At 45.2% G+C, this 21,150-nt stretch overlaps 1 protein-coding gene across 4 annotated transcripts; it reads left to right on the top strand.

Annotated features, from left to right (window-relative positions):
* Nucleotides 1–362: 362 nt before the first annotated feature.
* LOC119457998 (rRNA-processing protein UTP23 homolog) lies at nucleotides 363–20,492 on the top strand. 4 transcript variants are annotated; one of them, XM_049670607.1, is made up of 7 exons: nucleotides 363–749; nucleotides 8,253–8,409; nucleotides 8,490–8,597; nucleotides 8,675–8,734; nucleotides 8,799–8,879; nucleotides 8,959–9,018; nucleotides 19,757–19,895. In XM_049670607.1, the coding sequence occupies exons 1-7, from the start codon at nucleotides 588–590 to the stop codon at nucleotides 19,801–19,803; spliced, it is 675 nt and encodes a 224-aa protein (XP_049526564.1). In that variant the 5' UTR covers nucleotides 363–587; the 3' UTR covers nucleotides 19,804–19,895. The 4 variants fall into 4 exon arrangements, with proteins under 4 accessions (XP_049526564.1, XP_049526562.1, XP_049526563.1 ...); XM_049670605.1 differs by lacking the exon at nucleotides 19,757–19,895 and adding an exon at nucleotides 11,169–15,997; XM_049670606.1 differs by lacking the exon at nucleotides 19,757–19,895 and adding an exon at nucleotides 11,169–15,995 and having other exon boundaries at nucleotides 366–749; nucleotides 8,517–8,597.
* Nucleotides 20,493–21,150: the final 658 nt, after the last annotated feature.

Here is a 21,150-nt window from a genome sequence, read left to right as displayed (position 1 = left end):
CAATTTCTACAATTTGAATAAAAAACGGTAGTGATTATACCTATGCTCAATTTTATTAATCTTTAAAATATCTCATAACAAACTAATCTCAATGTATCCTGCATGTTTGAGCACAACGATAAATTAGTTTTAATGATCAAAGTGTAGGTTTCGTTTTCAAAAAGTGTTCGTTTCGGTTTCAGAGAGGTGTGTGGGCAGTTAGAAAAAACAACATAACTTTTGAACAGAACCGGATAGAGACGTAATGTTTTCCGCTCCACAATTATGAATGTCAGCAGATTCGTAATTTATCAGAAAATAAAATTCCCTTTTTTTTAAAAAAAAAAAGAAACATCATTTGAGAGTGTAGCGACATAAATGTAATGTCCGCCTTCACTTGAACAGCTTGTCCTTGTGCAATTGAAAAATTTGTTAAAACTAAGACATGCGCTCTCGACATTCAAAAGGCCGGCATTTAAATCTGCAAATCCCTTGATAATGTGAAAGTACCGCCACTCTTTGAACTCCGCCGCCGCCGCGCAACGTCCTCGCCTCCTCCTCGTCCAGCAAACGTTGTTGCTGTGTTTCCTGCGCTGTGTGCTAGCGCTATGCCGTGCTGTTGCGCTTATAACTGCTGCAAGAAGCCAGAAGATGGTATTGCAGTTTTTGTGATACCGCAAGGAAAGCGTGACGTCTTGCGCAGGAGGCAGTGGCTGCTGAACATTGGCCGAAAGGACTTTGTTCCGACAAGGAACAGTGTTGTTTGCGAGGTAAGGCGCCTTTTCTTATTGCTCGTATCAAAGCATCTCCTAATGCTGCATTTTTTGTCGTTCTTCCGGCCTGCTCAGCAGCGTTTTTGCTGCGACAATTCGTACGTTGCATAAAAATGGGGTTGTCTTCAGCATTGCTGAATATTCTGCTGAGACTCCAGTCACCCCGCACGTAGTCAACTGGTATTCAGTAGGAAATGCAGCACGATAGATTCTGCTTTCCGCTGTGAACAATTATGTGCGATGAGTTAGCCTGTCGATCGCACTTTTCGTGATTGTTATGAACCGGTGCCTGTTTTACTGAAGATCTGAATAGCGGCTTTTAGCTCGAGCATCTATTCTTTCCAGCTTAGTTAGATGTGTGCGTCATTCACTTCAGCGGTGAACGCTGTAGGTACGTCGGACGTACGCGAATTCCAGAAGCTAAAGCTACGTCGAACGTACCCGGAACCGCGTCGCCAGGCGGGTCGCGGCTAACCGCCTACCGATTTTTGCACATGTATGATATGCAACGAGCCTTTGCATGCGCCTGCTGACGTGAAAGACCGACAAAGAGCGGGTAATCATAATCTTTATTTGCACTTAAAAAAAAGAGAGAAAAAAGGAGGAGGGGGGGGGGTAGAGGAGTAAAGAGAAAAAAAAAAGAGGGGGGAATCGCCCCCTGGTGGCCTGTTAGGCGTGGCAGATATATGTACAGAGGGGTCCACTGTTAAAGGGAACACCGGAGCGCGTGGAGTCTGCTCGGCGCCACCACCGGCCGGTGGCTGCAACAAGTTTCGCGCAGGCGCAGTGAGCACTGTGGGCGGTGCTCTTTTCTAGTCTGCTACCGTCTGGTGCCGCACTTCGGATAGTAGAGAAGCAAGCCAATCACGCCTTTTTAAAGTTGGCCGGTGAGTGCATGGCCACACACTGATAGCCAACCATTGCAAAGCTGAAGGAAAATTAGACGAGGCAAAATATAAACAAGCAGGTATTTTTGCCGTTTCAGCTTACAAGACAAACATGATAATTTTTTACGGATGTCTCTTTGTGGCACAGATATATTAGAGAATACTTCTCCGTATGTAGTGCCCATCTCATTTGTACTACTGCATATTCGAGTCGCTGCAGGGCGTAGGCTGCACAATAAATCCACAAGCGCCTTTAACAAGCATATTAATTTATAAAGAGCTATCACACGAGTTATCGTTGAATCATGGGAATCCATGTGGACAGTAAACATTTTTTGAGGCGGAAAAATCTTTATGAAACAAGAAGGCAAGCAAAAGACGGCACGGTCATTGCTGCTGATGTTAAGGGCATTTATCTGATTATACATCAAGCCAGTCACTCTCCTTCCAGCTGGAAGGAAAGTGGCTGAACACGAATTATGCAAGCTGCTTGCTCCGCGACGATCCGAAGCACGGCAGCTGGACCGTACCATACGACGAAAGAGCATCGCCCACAGTGCTCACTGCGCCTGTGTGACACTCGTTGCGGCCATCGATCGGCGGTGGCGCTGAGCAGACGTCATGCGCTCCGGTGTTCTCTTTAACAGTGGACCCCTCTGTACAGACCACGGAGTAAGATAAGACTTTATCTTACTCCGTGGTACAGACTCGTACATGGAGCGCCTGCCAGCCATCCACAATGCTGAGCTTAGCGTCACCTAATGACGTCACGGCACTCTATAATAAACGCATCAATGTTTTGATGATGCAAATATAATCTCACTATCAGGGAGGGAGCAGTCTACCTGACTGGAGCAGTATTCATTTATTTGGGGTGTTGCTACGCTGCGCTCCGCAACACCCCAACGACCGCCGCTTCGCGTCGGCGCTTGGCACCGTGACTTGCGCCGTGGCGCACCGGGGCACACACGAGGCAGTATCAAAGAGCGGGCGCTCGCATCGTCGCACTTTCACTGCAACCCCCCCCCCCCCCAAAAAAAAAAAAGTTACCGTGTCAGCGTCATTGTTGTCGCCGGTAGACTGCTCCCTCCCTGTTCAACAAAACAGTGATGCATTTCTTATAGAGTGCCGTGACGTCATTAGGTGACGCTAAGCTCAGCGCTGCCCAAAGAGTGAGCACTGCCGAGCCACATGTGGCTTTCCCAATTAATGACTCTGCAAATGCAAATCCGGTGCCACTCGAAAAAGTGCACCTGAAGATAGCAAGAGCCTTCCGCGTGATTTCATGTGATTATCTGTTTTATTACTACGCATTATTCTTCGAGGCTCGAGTGCAGTCGTACGTTTTAGGTCGCTTTCAGCACAGGACACACGAAGCAGCACCCTCTACTTCTGGAACTAATTTTTTCAAGGAAATCACTTCAAGGGAGTTGTTTTTAGAAGCTAATGCGAAGTGTCACTGTCGACACAGCGTCCATAAAACGCAGTTGAAATTTCGGAAACTCGTGTGCTCATTTTCATTACAAACTCATTACCACAGAGCAAGTAAAGTTTATTGCATTGCACTCACAGAGCACACCTTTCACATTTGTGCCGCTGCAACACTTTACAAAATCAGGAACTTTTTCTATTTCGGCTGGTCAAGGAAATACGGACTTGGTGAAATCAGCACAAACATGGCTCACAAAACATGGATAGGCCGTCTTCCAACAAGTCCCTCATTAATTACACCTCCACTTTATGCTTTTCTTCTTCACCTTTACCGTTGCCAGTACTGCTACCCAGCCGTCTTCAGTGAAGTACTTCAGGACACAGCTTAGGTCAATGTCCTCGTAGAGGATTGTCTCAGGGATCCTTGAAGGTATTGTTTCTACCCGGTCCTCTTCTGTAAAAAGTGCACAGGGGCCGTATTCTGAAACGTTCGCCTAGGCGAAATTTCTTTTTTCGCTTTCAGGCGTGCGCCGATTGGCTGTTTTAGCAAAATTGGATGAGCTGATTGGGTGGTTGAGCCCGACGTCATTCAATTTTGCTCAACTAGCCAATCATCGCGCACGGTGATTTCGCCTAGGCGAACGTTTCAGAATACGGCCCCAGAATAAGTGTCCTGAACCTGCAATCAGATCCTTTTTAGGCACGACACAATGCTATGAATAGGGATAAGGGCAATTTAAGGGTCCAAAAGCTTTCTCTCGGGCCCTGCACCACTGTAAAGCCCTATATTTTCGGAGCCAAAATTGTTTTTGTGAATTGAACACTAAATATGTTTGGAGCATGTAGCTGTAGTTGCGGCCGTATAGGTGATATCGGACACTTCTGTAGTGCGCCTTTAAAAGTGTTTGATTGGGCTTGCCTCACAATGAGAAATCTAAGGGCAATAAACAAAGACCAACATATTTTACAACTCACCGAGAAGCATTTTTCCCTGCTGAACCTCCTCTTGCAGGCCTTGAGGAACCAGGCAATGAAAGATCCCGAGTTCCTTTTCCTTAGTAGGCAGGTCATGGAATGGCTGCAGTTTTGCTGCTGGTTTCTGGGGTTGCTGCTACCCAATGACAATCTTCTCCGCTCCTTTGTGTCGACCCCATGGCTTCACCTTGGTGGGCACTTTGAGCTTTCCGAGGTGTTCGAGGACGTTGTCTGAAGGCTCAGTGATGCTTTCACAGGGCAAGATATTCTGCAGTAGCTGTACCTTTTTCATTTGATCAAGATTCCCGCATTCACCTGCATCATGGGCACCCTGTACTTTCCTGTTCTCAGACATGGTTTCAAGTGGTTCCATACCAGCGTGGCCCGAGGAGGCTTGAGGCAGATCTTGTGCATCATCTGACTGCTGCTGATTTGCTCTTTGAAACATCTTACAATCCTCATCTGACCCAGTTTTGGGTGTCTCTGCATCCTATATTTCTTCTACGGGGGTTGAACTTGCTCCGGTGACGAAGGGGAGGTGGCCTCTTGGCGCAACACCTCCACGACTTCAATGCCTCACCCTTGCTCCCATGTCTTAGACAGCACCAACAAAACCCTTACATGGCCCTGGTACCTCTCGCTTGTCTCTCCTGCAGCGAGTTGGGCTATGTACCTGCACGTAGATGATGATGTGTGGCGTTTAATGGCGCAAGAGCCAGCTATGGCCAAAGAGCGCAATGACATATGGTAATAAATTGTTTATGTATTATGAATGAAGTGATTAAATTAATTGAGTTGCAAATATACATGTTATTTGGCTGTAAAGAGGCCTAAGAACGGGTCGCTGTAAACTGCGTAAAATAGAATGACAGTGATTCGTGACAAAATAAAATGAGCAACAAAAAAAAAGTTTCACTACGAAAAGGTGATATAATAAGTCACATACAAGGACTACTGCCTCCACAGGGCTCTTGAAGTAGAGAGCTGAGAGGAGTGTGGTATAAGAACTTATGTCACTGCGGCTACAGCCTCGAAGGCGAGGCTGTGCTACACATGACCCGGACACATTATTTTTAGGACGTTAACTTCATCTAAGAAGCTAAAAACTGTGTTTAAGTTAAAAAGAGGTTTACCTGCACATAGAAAATGCCTCCCTGTGTTTTTCATGCTGAGACATTGGCCTCCTAGGTCTTGTAGCTTGGTCTGAAATGGAGTGTTGAGTTGCGCAGTTCTCTTGACCGAGGAAGGCTCTCTGATGAGCGTAGTCGCATAACGGGTCCCAAAGGGAACAACTGCAGTTCGTTTTTGTTGTTGTGTTGCCAGATGATGCCTTGAGCGTGAACACGTCTGCTTCATGGTCAATCTCCACCTGCTTGGCTGACAGGTGAATCTGTTCCCTTATACAAGCTTGAAGGCATAGGGAGTCAATGATTGTTGGTACATGGTTTCTTCAGGGCTGGAAGGTGGCTTGCAGGGTCTCTTGGATATGCTTGTCAGTGCCCTGTGGTTGCGCTCGTTGCTTAGGGCATTCAGTACTGTGAAAAGCAAGCACACAAGCTCTTCAAGGGAGTTGCTCTTTTTTTATCATGCTCTTTAGTTCTGCATTCAGACTTTTAATTCTATTGTTAGTGGTGTTATTAAAGTTTTCACACATAAACTTCGGTCTGGTATACCACTCATCCTTGTTGGGATTCCAGTTTTTGTTGTAGTAGGAACAGATCTCTTTGCATATGTTTCTGTCGAATTCCTTTTGCAGCTCCTTGAATGTTTCACTAGATCCTGACAGTACAATCTTCTGGAACAGTGCCAGGGCTTGTCCCTTTCCTCTGTTGCTGCAGGCAATTTCACGTCAAAAAGTCTTCAAAGTTTGGAACACACAGATGAGAACCTTTGGATCTGGGAAGCTCTCGTTGAGAAGGTCGCGTCCCTAGGGGTTTTTGTCTGCCATGACACACTTCATTTTTGTCTAAGACGGGTGCAGTTCCTTAAACTTCTCAAACAACCATTTGAGACTGGCACAGACTTGTCCACAAGCATAGCTACACATACAGTTTCTGTATCTCCATTGGAGTCTTCGACGTGCAATCACACACTGTTGTCTGAACTTCAAGGGGCTTATAGGTGGCGTCGATTCCTAGGAATTCCGGGTAGACATCCATGTTTGACCGCATAGACTCATTGGACAGCAGGATCCCCTGGAATTTCTCTCCATCAGCAAGGATGTGGTAGTCTGTAGCTGTAAAAATAAATTTCATGTCCTAAACCTAGCAGTGTGTGTGACATTCAACAAAGAGAGCTATGTCCGCAGGACACTGGATCTCGCGCATAGTAAGGCATCGGTGCATGGTTAGGCCGTGCTTAAATTGCCTAAACCTGGAAACTGGAACTCTGTAGGAGTTCACACTGTCGAGGAATGTTAAATTTCTGCGGGCAGTCCATGTTACGATGAGGCCCATGACGAGGTGGTATAGTGAGGCGTCAGTGCACATGGCCGGTCGTGGCGCATACATCTAACACACGGGGACACGCAGGCATCTCATGGTTGACTAGACTGAATTCCAGACATGACGGCATGGCAATAAGCCGGTCATTCTTTTTATATTGTAGCCTGCCTTACTTGAGTGGTTTGCTTTACTTTATTCAGTTTGAGGTGCATACGGGTTCCCTGAAACCCTTGGGAGAACCCAGACGGTTATTTAAAAACTTCCACTGTAATAATAGGTGCTTACCATACTCATTGTGCTGAAGAGCTGCTGTCTTCATGAGGTCATTCCTTGTCTGTGGTCTGAGGGAAGAGGCGGCATTGCTGAAGTCTTTGAGCAGGACAAGTTTCCCTGTCTTTTCCTCTATTCTTTTCTTAACCGACTTCTTGTTGGCATGCAAAGCCAAGAGCTGTGGGGCTCCTTGGCGTCATGGTTCTCTTAATGCTCTGGTTTGTGGCAGGTGGCCGTAGAGTAACTGCAATGAAATAAGGTTTTCATTCATTCTAAAACCTAACTACATATGCAATTCATCCGCTCAAATTTCTTGTCAAATGTGTATTTCAGTGTATTTCATGATGTAACAATGCAGCCACGTTGTTGACCAAGCTGGGTTGGCAGCAAAGAAAGGAAGAAAAAGTAAACAACGACCAGCTTTGACGTTACCTGGTATCCTTCTCCCTCCTGCTACGCCTCTTGAAGGACTTTCCCCCTTGGATCCAGCAGTAGTGCACTTGGTACTTTTCAAGCTGTTCATTCAGGTAGCCGGTGCGACAGATCGACAGTCGCTTTTATAAACCTGTACCACATTCTCTTAACTTTATTGTTTCACAGCAGCTTCCAGTTCACTGAATGTCGCAAACTTATCCCTAACTTTTATTTTGCTGGCAGGCGCCACACATGTTGTGGAACACTTCGTGCGGGTGGCATTGACGCCTTCATGGGTCATTCGTGCGATCTCCGAAGTGTGCCACATGCGCTCGCATGTGCATATGGTCCTAAGCACGCGCAAATAGTTTGCACTCACTCAGCAGATGCATGCAAAGGCTCGTTGCATAACACATGTGCAAAAATCAGAAGGCGGGAGCCGCGAAGCTAGCGAGAAAGCATCCGATGTATCTTTAACTCCCGGTTCCGGGAAGTGTCCGACGTACCTTCAGCTTCTGGTATTCGGGTACGTCCGACGTACCTTTAGACACAGTGTACAAATGAATGCAGTCCCTGAAAAAATTAATGCAAGTATACCTGTGGTATTGCAGGTGATGAGCGCAAGACTACTCCACATTGCGTTTTTTCTGTTCTTGAATTCGCTTTGAATTGGGCTGCCATTCATGTATCAGTGGGTTACAATTATTATTTGGTTTTCTTATGGATACAGGCAATGCGCAGGGGGTGTTCACATGATCGCGCACGTTTGCTGTTGATATTGACTTCTAGGCAGAGGCCGGGAATGTTCGCTTTAATAGCGAATGCTTTAAAACCACCTTTCTGTGTTTTTTTTTTTTGTGTGGGAAAACTTTTACATCGATGTAACATGAGCTGAAATAATTGCATCTACGTGTTTTGGTTACGAAGGTTGAGTGATCGATTATGGTTATGATGTAAAATGCAGGGAATTTTTTGCAGGCAATAATGTTTAGCACTGCAACATACTAGCCACTTGTAATTGTATAAAAGACATTTTATTCATCCTGCCTGAGTGATTAACCCTTCGCTAAATGTTCTAGCTACATTTCACTGAAGACCAATTTGAGCCACACATATTACGAGTACTTGGGAAAAAGAAGCTGAAGCCCAATGCGGTTCCAACAGTTTTCGACCGCGGACCTGTTGTGAGGCACAAGAAGCCCCCTCGACAGAGACGTGAACCTCGAACTGACAGTAGTAAGTGAATGCTGATGCTTACTCCTTGTCCCGCCTCCAATAATTTCAGCAATAATGTTCTCGGTGGCTTAACAACGCAGCCAACGACACTATGACCCTTGATGCAGAGCCTGTCGCTACAGGGTGTTTGCCCGAAAATGACAAGGCGTCGGAAATAGGGCCTGCTGCTTCTCCAAGTGAAATCAGCTGTAAGCCATAGTCTTTTTTCGCACACAAATTCAGCGTGCGGTCGTGCACTCATGCAATAATTTCATTCCTCCATCAGCTCCATCTCAGGACTGCTGTGACGTGCCTGGTGTGTGCCACGAACCAGTTTTGATGAACGGTAAATGCTACCTTTTGTTCATTTTGTTGTTGCGTCCTATATGGCATCACTATCTTTTACACAGCGCATGCGGCCACCATCTGCTTTCCTGAAGACTGCGTTGCGTCACCAATAGGGCCCACCACTTCTCCAAGTGAACCCTGCTGTAAGCTGATGTTTCTTGATGTACACACAAAGTCAGTGAGTGGCCATGCGCTCATGCAATAATTTCATTCCTCCATCAGCTCCATCTCAAGACTGCTGCGACCTACCTGTTGCTTGTCATGAACCGATTTTGACCAATGGTAAATGGTACTTTTTATTCATTGTGTTGTGGTAGCCAATGGCACAGTGATCTTCAAAGCAGTCCCTGCTGCCACCAGAGCTTTCTTGTAGGGGTGTGTTAATATTAGAAATTTTCTAATATCGAATATTCTTGTATTCGATTCGGTATACAGATCAAATAGTGAATGTTCAAAATTATTCAAATAGTTTTCGAATAATTGCTACTAAGTGAGGATAGGGCGTTGCCCAGTTTTCCCGACGACATTAAAAAAAAAATTCACCGATGTTGATTATGATACTCCCTAATGCGAAATTTGAGCGCAGCTCTATACGTGTTTTCATTTTGCGATATATTGGCTGGTGCAGACAATCTGTCTTGTGCGGCATGTTGCAAACGGAACAAGGTCTTGAGCGACTGCCTCGCTTAGGCAGCACGTGGGTGACGCATGGGAATGATTCACAGCAGTCACTGCTGACAGACCTCCGCTCATGCAGTGCTTTGTTTCCATACATGGTATCATTGGAGTTGTCAGTAAACAGACGACTTGCGCTACTCTGGTGTCATCTCGTAGCCATCGTCGCCGCAGAGCCCGTTTTGCTCGGCACTGCGCTTCTCGCCCTTTCGCCATACTCTCCTCCTCCGCTTTCCTCTTTGCACTCTCTTTGCTATTGCCGTCTTTCATCCCCCGCTGCGCTCTGCATTTGCTCTATCACCCTATGCTGTGCTCGGTCGCTCGGTTATGCCGCTGATGCCGATTCTCGCCGCAGCAGCGGCCAGCTAAGAGCTGCACTCTAAGAAGGGCCTACTTTTAAGTCGCACAGCATTCTGCCACGATCTGGCAGAAAGAGGGGTTAAGCGCCGCAACGCTGTCCGTTAGTGTCCATATATGAGCATTCATAATGCTCATATATGGCCTTCAAGATAGCGCGAGGCAGCAGGGCTCAGCCACGTTTAGTAAACCCTGCTGGTATACCTAATTCGGCCGAATAAGATATGACTCGAATTAGGCCATGACTCGAATTCTCGTTCTCTCATCAAATGGAATTTGACCTTAGTTTGTAGGTTGTCGTCACCAGTAGCAAACTGCAATTTTCGTACGTGTATTACATGAAGGTCACGGAGGTAATATACATACTTCGAGTTGCGCGTCCCCTAGTGAACATCCGTGTTGCGTTGTTCGACAGCTACAGCAGTAATTCCGTGACTCGCCTCTAGCATTTCCCTGTTTCGCACGAATATTCGTTTTGTACGAATATTCTATTCGTATTCGATTTGGTCCTCTCAGTATTTGATTTGGTTTTCAGGTACACTATTCGTATCCAATTCGGTTTCGAAACGCCATTATTCGCACACCCCTACTTTCTTCTATACTACATCGCTGAAAGAGTGCTCCTGCACCTCTCTGCAAGCCTTGCACATGATGCTTTCAATGCTTCAGTGTGTGCTTAAACTACACATATATTGCATATATTAAAACCTTTTTTCAGCATCCCACCAGGCACTCTAGGAACGCATAGCTGTGTTAGAGCGCGATTGAGAGGATGCTAAGAGGAAATTACAAGCCGGAAAAAAAAAAATGGTACTTGAACAGCGAGGCGGAAAAGGTACAGCTGAAGAAAAATATCAAACACCTCTTCAGTGCTGGCTGATCAAATGTCATCACTGGAGCAGTTGTTGACTTGGGGATCATGGTGGGAGGCTAACACACTTGTCAAGTCACTGAGGGTGCGGATGGCATGCGGGACGCAGGGCTGCAATCTCCTCGGGGAATATGGTTACCCTTTGCCCTCAGAACGCACCCTGCAAAGGCACATCGCGCATGCAAAGTTTCGACCTGGACTGCTTACTCATATTTTGGAATCCCCTCAAGATAAAGGTGTATAGTCAATATTTCCCAAGCCTGCTATACTGTGAGCTTGCCTAGTGTCAGATCTCGTTGCCTTGTTTACTTGGAAAGTTAAGATGCGCGACACTCTCTACCTTTCTTTTCGCTGGCACGCAGCTAATGCGTGAAGCACATATATCCATATGCTTTGCTTTGCTTCTGTTTTTTCTTTTTTTTCGTTGAATGGTCTATCCTGCGCATATTCAGTCCGTATTCTACTTCGTCCATTAACACTATTGTGAGTTTTAGTTGAGTTATTCCTAATATTGATTTGCATTCTGCAGGTCAGTCTCATGAAGCCAGAGGAATACCATGCGGTTCTGCTGCTAGGCAAGATGCAAATAACGTCGGGTCTCACACATGACCATTCATGCTGTGATGTCTTGGGCGCACCCACACTGCCTTTATCTGATGGTTCGTTGCCCGACGATCGCTTGGCAACACACATTTTGGTATTCATGCTCGGACATCTTTCCACTAGGTGGAAGCAAACCATCGCATATCACCTGACTGGCAACTGTATTCACGCTGCCAGCTAAGCTCAAGTAGTTGACCTAATTACCGCACGCGAGTCCATTGGCCTCAGTATTCATGTTGTGTCTGACATGGGCAGTGCAAATTGGGCACTTTGGAAGCTCTTCGGAATTACTGTCTGAAAGCACAGCAAACTGCGAACCAGTTGCCCTCACCTCTATGACCCACAGAGATAGCTTTGGTTCATGGCTGATGTACCTCACTTGCTAAAAAATCTAACAAATCATTTGACTGAAGGTTAGCTCATTATCAACCCGAAGAAATTGTTAAGAAACATGATTTGCCGACAAACTGCGTGAACATATATGGAGTTTATAAGGGCCCTTGTGCGGCACGACAAGACGGATGACATAAAACTTGCGCCGCACTTGATTGCTTCTGTTCTTGATCCAAATCATTACGATATAATGGAAGTAAGCCCGGCTTTTTCTCATTTTCATAACGACGCGGCTTCTGGTTTGCGTTTGCTGGAGGAGCAGAGAAAAATTTTCAGAAACGCATATACTACTGCATGGTTCGTTGAAACTGTGTTTAGGTGGTTTCGCCTCATGACGTCACGAACAATGAACCTTGCTTTCAGCCATTTGGTTGAGAAAAATCATCAGGACAGTTGCATTTTTGAATGCGACAGCCGAATTGTTCTAAAAAATTCTTATTGGCAGTGAAAACAGCTGTTTGGAAGCCTGTAGAAACAGGCATCATTCGACAAGAAGAGCTCTAGAAGTCCAAGATGTACTTCTCGGCAAGTACAACTTTGAGTATGTGTTCCTAAGCAGATTAAGCCAAGATGGCCTTGAAAACTTCTTCTCCATCCTGCGTGCGAAAAACCCTGTACCGCGACTATATGAATTTAAATGCAGCTTGAGGAGCGCAACACTAGCGCAATTCCTCAAGCCCAGAAAGCATGGTAGCTGTTTTGAGGAGAAAGGCTATGTGGTAAAAAATTTGTGGAACACAAGTGACGCAAAACTCAAGACAAGCACCATTCAAGCTATAGAAGACCTGGATTTAAGTCCTGAAGTAGAGTAGTTGATAGCATACCTTACGGGCTACGTAGTTTCAAGGCTGATAAAGCGAATACAGTGTCAAGAGTGTCACAATTCACTGGTTGATAATGGCACACCTATCAAGTTGATACAACTGAAAAATTTTTCTGAGCACCGTCTGACTACTCAGTCACAAGGAGTGATTGAGGTGATCAAAGTTGTTGAGAGCTACTTCTGCAATAACAAAGAAGCACTAATTCAGTAAATGTGGCAGAGGTGCAGCAAAGCATTAGTCGAAGCTTTTCCACACGAACATGCTTTCCTTCATGTCACAATGTGACACCTAATATTGTTCAAAAATTTTGCAAAGTGTGCATGGAGGTTCTTGTGAAAACGGAAGCTTCAAAAAATTTTATATTGCTGGAAGCTCAAAATGTGCCAGCAAAAGTATGGAAACGCTAGCTGCAGTGTCCACCATCAAGTGAGGTGGTGGTGAGTGGATATGCAATACATAATTAAAGGGGCTGCAGCTGCCTTTATATTAAGTTGTATACTTTACCTAAGCCTTCGAAGGAGGCTTAGCAGTCAAACGTCAGAGTCACTATGCCACTGATACGAGTTAAGGCAGCCTTTTTGTGCACACACACATATACTGCTATTTTCTAAATATCACTTGCGCTTTTCGTCTGCTACAGTCATATACAGCTCAAAAATGAAGCCAGAGGGCCTCCTTCAATTCTGTGAATGGCAGTGACCAATTGTAATGATGCTGCGGTTAATCCAATTTCGCAGAAGCCCCTACCTGCGATTGGACCAAGGTTTTTTTTTTTTTTTTTTTTTACTGGGATTTCTTCCATCTGCAGTGTTGTTTTCATTGCAACAGAGCCGCTATTTGCAAAGGACAAGCTCTTAGCGCAAGATCCCATTGTCCGTCAACTTTCGGGCACTCTGAAACTGCTGCATAGTGTATAAAACGATGCTGTTTTGTGCCATGACACACTGTTACCACTCTTGTGTTTTCTTGAGCAAGTCTTTTTCTCAGCTGCCATCCATACTGCATAGCATATTTCTACAATAGCATTGATTCTGATGCTGAATATTATATGATACTCTTCTCGGTTACGTATATCTTGTCAACCAACGTTTTTGCGCATGCATGAAAATAAAACATCATGCTGACCATGCTCTTTGATTTTTGTTGTGATAAATTTTTTGTGATGCCTAATCAAAATCACAATTTTAACTCTGCTACTACATAATGTAATGGCATTTCGGTGTGAACTGTCAAAATACGTCATCCAGAGGTGTTTCTCTTGCCTAAAAATATAAAATGCCTTCTTCTGCCATAGGTATAACGAGTATTTTTTGAAGGCTTCCTTGACACCGACGCCTAAAGAGTATTCCGTAAATACTCTTCCTAAGCTTGTGTTGTTATGGTCGATGAGTGGTTGCCGGCACAGCTTGATTGCGCTGAAATTGCGCAACTGTCCTATTCAGTTTAGAGACCACGGCCCAAAATCTACTTTCACATTGAGAAGACAAACACACGGACACATGATGCACTCGCGGCTAATTCATTATAAGAATTACGGCACGCTGAATATAGTACCCGTGGTGCACATGCGAGCTCAGGCAAGAAAAAAAAAAGCCAAACACAGAGGGATGTGCCCCAAGCAAAATTTGGAGGATGCTTAAGCTTTGCCTTTAAGGAGTGGAACACAATAGCATACAAATATCCCTGACTGCTTCTCATGCTTCCCGGCAACTGTAGCTTATGCAACCTTAATGTTTGCCGGGAAACGCTATGCACGTAGGCGAGCTTTCTTGTAGAAACACGGCCTCTTTTCATGTAGCCAGATACATCCATTACATGTGCATAATATGGTACACCTTGGACATTCAATACGTCCATTAGATATCCAGATTTATCCAGAAAACGTCGTACGGATGTACAATCCCAAAGGAAAAAGATTAGCACAAGTGACTGGCGGTGGCACGATCACGACACGTGGCGCCATTGACTGGTGGCTGGAGTGGCAAAATCGCGACACGCTTTTTTAACTGCCACCCCTGCTTTGGAAAATGGAATGTGCCGCTCCGGCCACCGGTCACTTGTGCCGTGTGTCATGATTTTGTTGCTCCGGTCACCAGTCACTTGTGCCACTCGTCGTGATCTTGCCGCTCCGGCCGCCAGTCACTTGTGCTAACGGATGTGCTTTGTACTATTTCTGGCTGTTTCTTATATATTCGTCATGCATGCATGCACTGCGTCTTTTCAATTTGTTGTCCCAGACTGCCCCGGACAGCTTGAGACGCTATTACAGCCAGTGAGCGTTCGCGTATGCAGCATCTCGGACAGTCCTGGATTGTTAGGGACAACAAATCAAAGTGCCACTGCTACTAAGCCAAGAAAAACTCGAGTTGTCAACACCAGCATCTTTATTGTGAAACCTCTTATTGGTATCAACCTTTTGCCAAGTATGTAATGATCTACACAATAGACAGAGTGAAATACAATGGCAGACTGCAGACATTACAAACAAAATGGCTGCACATAATGAAAAACTGCCTCTGTTGTCTCATGGAAATAAAGTGTACACTAAAACTCATCATAATACCATCTCTTGGTTTCTGAAAGAATGCACGAACCAATACAAAAATATCGCATAAGCATAACAGCTAAGCATACACATACTAAAGGATAAATAGAATGACAGTAAAAGCAACACTTGAAAAGCAACAGTTCTCTCATAAAAACCAAGACGATTTCTTAGGTGAGCAACAGCACAGTGCTAGCTGCACTCCCTCCAGTAAAATAGAACAAAGGACACATCATGAAACTTCTCATTAACAAAACAGACGCAGAATTCACATATAGAAACATCAAAGCACTATTTGACTAGCCTTGTATTCATCAAAAAGGAATAGAGATAACGTAGTGAAACAAAGGAGAGCTACAGCTGAAGGCCCAAAACCACCAATAAGTTTTTGTACAGTGATAAATTATGCAGGAAGCAGACAACATCCTGCAGCAGAATTCGGAACAGAGCCTGCTGCATGAAAAATATTTTTAACATATTGTTCTCACTGATGACACAGTGCGAACGTTGCACCAACTACAGGCACCAACTGTGCAGCATCCTCCACGTCAAAACCATAGAAGTGCGTATACAGTACGAAAGATGTGTGTGACCTGCAATGCATGTCTAAAGTACAAACTTTATGAACGTTCCATGGATGTCTAAAACGTTGTGCAATGTATGTCTGAAGTACCGTTTCCAGAGACGTTCTAAGGACATTGAAAATTTTGTCCGCTGTACGTCTGATGAATGAACTAAATGGATGTGCAATGGACATACAAAACTTTGATGCCATGTACGTCCCTTAGATGGATGTGCATGTAAAGGATGTCTATAGGACATCCCATTTTTTGCTGGATGTTTGGATCAATCCGGAGATCTTTTGGATGTTTGTGGCTACCTGGGTTGAGTGGGCTGAACCAGGAGGTAATGCACAGCCGCGCCATAAAAGCTACGCCATTTTCAGGTATCTATTATTGTTTCGCACTTGTAATATTTAAGTCTGAGAAGATTTAACATAAAGGCATGCCTGTCGGCGTTATTGTTTTATTACATTTGTTAGTGGGCTGTCATTCTCAAAATTCCGAGGAATAACTTTGTGCAAGAATGTAAGACGAGGTATGAGCAACTTTAGTGATAGAATGGTGTGGCAATATAACCCGCATATATACCGCATGGCATATATCAAGGCATGGCATATACATGTACACCCGGCCACAAAAGTTTACAGACCACGGGATCTCGAGAAAATGTTCAATTCCCGAGCAGCCTGTAGCAGCAGCCTGTAGCAGCAGCCAGTAAAACTATATGAGTGTGTTAGCATATTCTAGTGGAGGCACAAAATGCACCGGGCTCCGTTGTAAGGCAGCGGAGATACTCACCTTTTTCTCAGATTTCATGGTCTGTAATATTTTGTGGCCGGGTGTACCTAAATATAAATTTTCGCTCGCAGAAACTCTGCCAGCACCGACACCGGATTTTCTGCGACATGGGGCCCTTATTGCTCTCGCTGTAATACTAGATCCGATCCTCAAAGTAAAGCATCTTATCATGTGGCAGAAAAAATGTCTGGAGTATAGAACTCGTCTTGAAGCTCCTTTTACATCAGTATGCCCCATTCATAAGGCTTTAAGAATAAGCCACCCTCCTCATAAATGTTACCTTCAGCATTTTCGTTGCTGTAATCACCATTTTCAAAATTTTCTGCACCAATGGGATGGACAACTGGTCCAAAATCGCACGCCTCCATCGAATCGATCAAATGCTGCGGCTTGTCCGCAGGAGGCGAGGACATGATGATATGATTTAATGAGACGATGATGATGATTTAATGGCATCCTCTTTGAAACGGGGCGGTGACAAATAGTCACCTAGCCTGCTTGATTTATTCAGGTATGCTACACATGTTTTTTATCTAGCATTTTTGTATACATTTCATTAATCTTTTTTCCCCCTCAATATCTACCTTGTACTGCTACCTATAAATGTAATCAGGTCGTATCAATCTCTTCCCTGCTTTTTTTTCCACCAATACTCTAAACGTCTCTTGCTTATCTCGACTGCTCACCGGTTGATGCTTCTGTCCACTTTAAACCCAAGCGCTTCTGGGAGTTGCACGTTACCTACGGTTCTCGCTGGGTGGATCCCGTCGCATTCCATTAGGATGTGCTGAGTGGTCTCTGGATCTTTACTGCAGCATACACATGCCTCATCTAGCTCCGAATATTTGCTCTGCTATGTTTTGGTCCTTAGGCAACCGGCTTGAGCCTCAAATAGCAAGGCACTGCTCTTTGTGTTATCGTACAGATTTTCCCTTTTACTTTCTTACTTCTCATTCTTGTAAATCTCCACGGTCCTTTTTGTTTCCATTCTTTGCACATCCAATTCACTGTCTCGATTTCTCTTTCTTTCTTACGACTCCTGGTTGTCTATTTACAGTTTTAATTATTCTGTACTTGGCTGCCAACTTTCTTGACCTCTTCCTCCATTCTGTGTCCACGCTTTTCAGGTACAGATACTTGTGCACTGTAGCCGCCCATTTATTTTCATCCATGTTCGTGAGTCTTTCTTCAAAACTAATTTTGCTCTGTGCTTCTCTGACTTCAAAAGAGGCCCAACTCATGTCGCTCTGCAATGCCTCATTGGTGGTTATACCATGGGCTTCCAAAGCCAACCAGCCTACTGATCTTTGGTTAACTTCTAACCCCCGACAGGATGTCGAATTTTAAGCTTAGAATGGTATTTGCGAACATTAGCGCTGGGACCATTATTCCCTTCTAGATTCCACGCACCACTTCATACTTATTGTGATCCCACAGTGCTCTGTGTGTCATTATTGCTGCATTTCACTTCCCCTTTATTTTCAGATTATCTTGGTGGGTGTTTGAGTAAGCCTTTCCTTTGTTTACGTATATTGCCGAGGTATTTTTGCGTGACTATGGGTATGACTTGCTGTTGAATTGACACCACGTAATTACTCGTTTCTTCATTAAAGATCATAATTCCTGATTTCTTTCTGTTAAACTTAAGGCCTAGATTTCTCGCTGCGTTGCCACAGATATTCGCAAGTGTCTGTAAATCTCTTGTATTCTCTGCTAGTAGCACTATGTCGTCCGCATACATCAGTCCAGGGACCTTCTATTGCACCATTTGTCCATTACGCGTGTAGGATAAATTCCAGTTGTCTTTCTATGCCCATAACATAAAGCACGAGCAACAGTGAAGACAGAGGACATCCTTGCTTCAGTCCTTGGTGAATTAATTCCCACCACTTCATTACCTTTTCGACCTTCCCATACAACTTGTACTCGGTTATCTCTTTATATCTCCCTCAGTAGCTCCACGAAATTGTCATCTATGCCTTCGTGCTTAAGAATATCCCATAACAATTTCCTGTCTACGTTGTCATAGGCTCCTTTTTAATATTTATAAATGCTATCGATAAAGGTCTATTCTGAGCTACTGAAATACGCACGCGTAATGCGGAGGTTGCGGGTTCGGCTCCCGCCGGCGACAAGTTATCTTTTCGTCCACTTTCATTTCCCCTTTCTTCATTATTTTCTACATTCCAATTTCAACTACACTTAATTTCCCCGCTGCTTTCCTTGGCTTCGTTATCTGTTGGCTTTATGTGGTTATGAAATCTCTGAATCGAGGAGGAAAGCACCGCGAGGAGTAGAGCAGCGTATGCAGCGTTCTTACGTACCCCATTTTACATTTTTGCCAAACGCGCATTAAATTGCTCTTGAAGTGCTTAAGATACAAAATTGTTTAAGATTGCGTTTTCGTTCTTTCTTTTCTTTTTGTAGCTTCCTACGCCTCTCGTTGTTCTTGCTGCTAATGTTGAAAAAACTTCATTGGCATCGGCATTAGCGTTGTATGGACGTCGATATTGTCGAAATGCACACCGTTGCTAGGGTGCCGTTGCTATATTCACGTCTTGTTTTCCTACGTGAGCCGACACGTGTAGGTGATCATGCCGTAGCGCATACGTTGACGGAGCTAAACTTTAACGGAGCAGAATGAGGATAAACCGTTACAAGCGGGTCCAGAGGCACCTCAGCTTCTACAAGAATGCCTTCGGATTCCGACCACCGTATCAGATACTCGTGGACGGCACGTTCTGCGCGGCTGCGCTCAAGTACAAAGTGAACATCAGAGATCAAATGCCGAAGTGAGTTCTCTATTTCTCCATGCTGCAGGCGACGCCTCTTTCATATTCGGATCCTCACGTCGCGTAATGGGCTTATATTTCGCTCCATAGCGAGTACCAAAAAGTATTTAATCGCTTATTTAGAATGACAAGCGATGGGAGGTTTAGTGCGCGTCTTAAAGGCAAGCAAATACTTTTCGCGCACACTCGTCGCAATTTGTAGCAGAATACAAGCCACCCATAATTGATTCGAATGATAGACGCGTATTTGATAACTGCCGCTTTCCCTTCCAGCGCGAAGGGTAGTAAATTCGCTGCGTGACAGCTGGCTGTTACACTCTGTATGGGGAGACGTTTTCTCGCACTTTCCTCCACATAATGCCGGTCCCACTGCTCAACCATTCCTTCTTGACGCGATTACATTTAAATCGAAGTTTAAGACTCGGTAGAATTGTTCGTAAGTGCAGGAGCCAGCCAATCGTAACCGGCCGGTCAACGGCAAACAGCACCTAACGAACCAAAAGCTTTGTGAATACCACTGCAGGTGCCCGCCGCGAGCGAGACAGTCTTGGTTCTTTTGCATACATTTATATTCTTTACCATAATTTTCTTTTTTGCAGATACCTTGGAGATGAAGTCAAACTCTGCACTACGGTCTGCGCCGTGACCGAGACGGAGAGCCTCGGCCCAACGCTGTACGGAGCCACGCTAGTCATCAAGCAGTTTTCCGTGCGCCGCTGCGGCCACGAGAAGCAGCCCATCACGGCCGCCAACTGCTTCCACAGCATGGTGCGAAAGCGCAACCCAGACCACTACATGGTCGCCACGCAGGACCACGACCTCAGCGAGCGACTGCGCGCCCTGGTCGGCGTGCCGCTTCTCTACCTCTTCAACGCCATCACTCTCGAGAAGCCGTCGGAGAAGAGCGAAAAGAAGGGCATGGAGGCGCTGCAGGCGCAGTCGGAGGCCCCCGAGCGGCAGATGGAGGTCATCAAGCAGCTCAAAAGGCAAGAGAACCTCCTGGAGGACGAAGCGGCGGCTAAGAGGAAGCGGAGAAAACCCGCTGGACCCAACCCGCTGTCGTGCAAGAAGCCGAAGAAGGCCCCGAAGAGGCCGTCGGCAGACGCCGAACAGGCTGGCTCGGAGGCTGGCAGAAAACGGAAGAGGCACAAACGTGTCAGGCTTGCTAAACATGTTGCGTCAGAACTCTCGAAGTCTTCTGCAGAGTAAAGTGTTGTGCGTCTGCCTTTATGACCGACTGTGTTGCTTACTGCGTGGTGTAGCGTGGCATGGACTTTGATGGTGATCTTGGTTGATTCACGGATTATGTCCCAAAGTAAAGTGACCTCTGGTTGATTGGTGGGTTCTAATGTCTGAAAGCAAGACTGAGGTCTGCAGATTACTTTCAACCACCTGGGATCTTGTAATGTGCACTCGGTGTTTGGTATTCGAGTATGTTTGGACTCTGACCCCACTGGAATGCTTCCACAGCTGCTGGGAACCAATACTGTGATATGGTGTGCAGCAGAAAAATTTCATTAGCCGCTGTGCCACCGTGGCAAGTTAAAGTAGCCTGCAGGGGCACCGCCGCAGAGGGCTTCAAATTCAGTTTGATCAAGCGAGGTTAGTCTGACGTAAAATGCAACATTGTTACGTGTACATGTCTACATTGAAATGTAGAATACAACCACCATAGCTGGGACTGAAACCCTGAACCTTGTTCTCCGCAGAATGCTGTAATTAGTACTGAGCCACCGCAGCACGTGGTGTGGTGTGGTGGCTTACAGCTGACTACAAGAGTGAAGATGCAAATAATAAACTTAAGGGTAGAACTGAGCGGCCTTGATAATAGTAAGTCTCGCCTGTAGCCTACAAAGCACTAGCAAACGATAAATAATTAATTTTGGGGTTTTATGGGTCAGAACCATGATCTGTTTATTATAAGGCATGCCGTAGTGGGAGATTCCACGTTAATTTTGACAGCCTGAAGTTCTTTAATGTGTGTTCGAAGCTT

The sequence above is a fragment of the Dermacentor silvarum genome, chromosome 7, assembly GCF_013339745.2.
Source record: "Dermacentor silvarum isolate Dsil-2018 chromosome 7, BIME_Dsil_1.4, whole genome shotgun sequence".
NCBI classification, from domain to species: domain Eukaryota; kingdom Metazoa; phylum Arthropoda; class Arachnida; order Ixodida; family Ixodidae; genus Dermacentor; species Dermacentor silvarum.
This window is presented reverse-complemented; position numbering and strand designations above follow the sequence as displayed.

Coding starts and splice junctions, on each gene's coding strand:
- LOC119457998 (XM_037719784.2), top strand. CDS start 19,006: ATGAGGATAAACCGTTACAAGCGGGTCCAGAGGCACCTCAGCTTCTAC. Junction 19,158..19,756: donor ATCAGAGATCAAATGCCGAA/GTGAGTTCTCTA, acceptor TCTTTTTTGCAG/ATACCTTGGAGATGAAGTCA.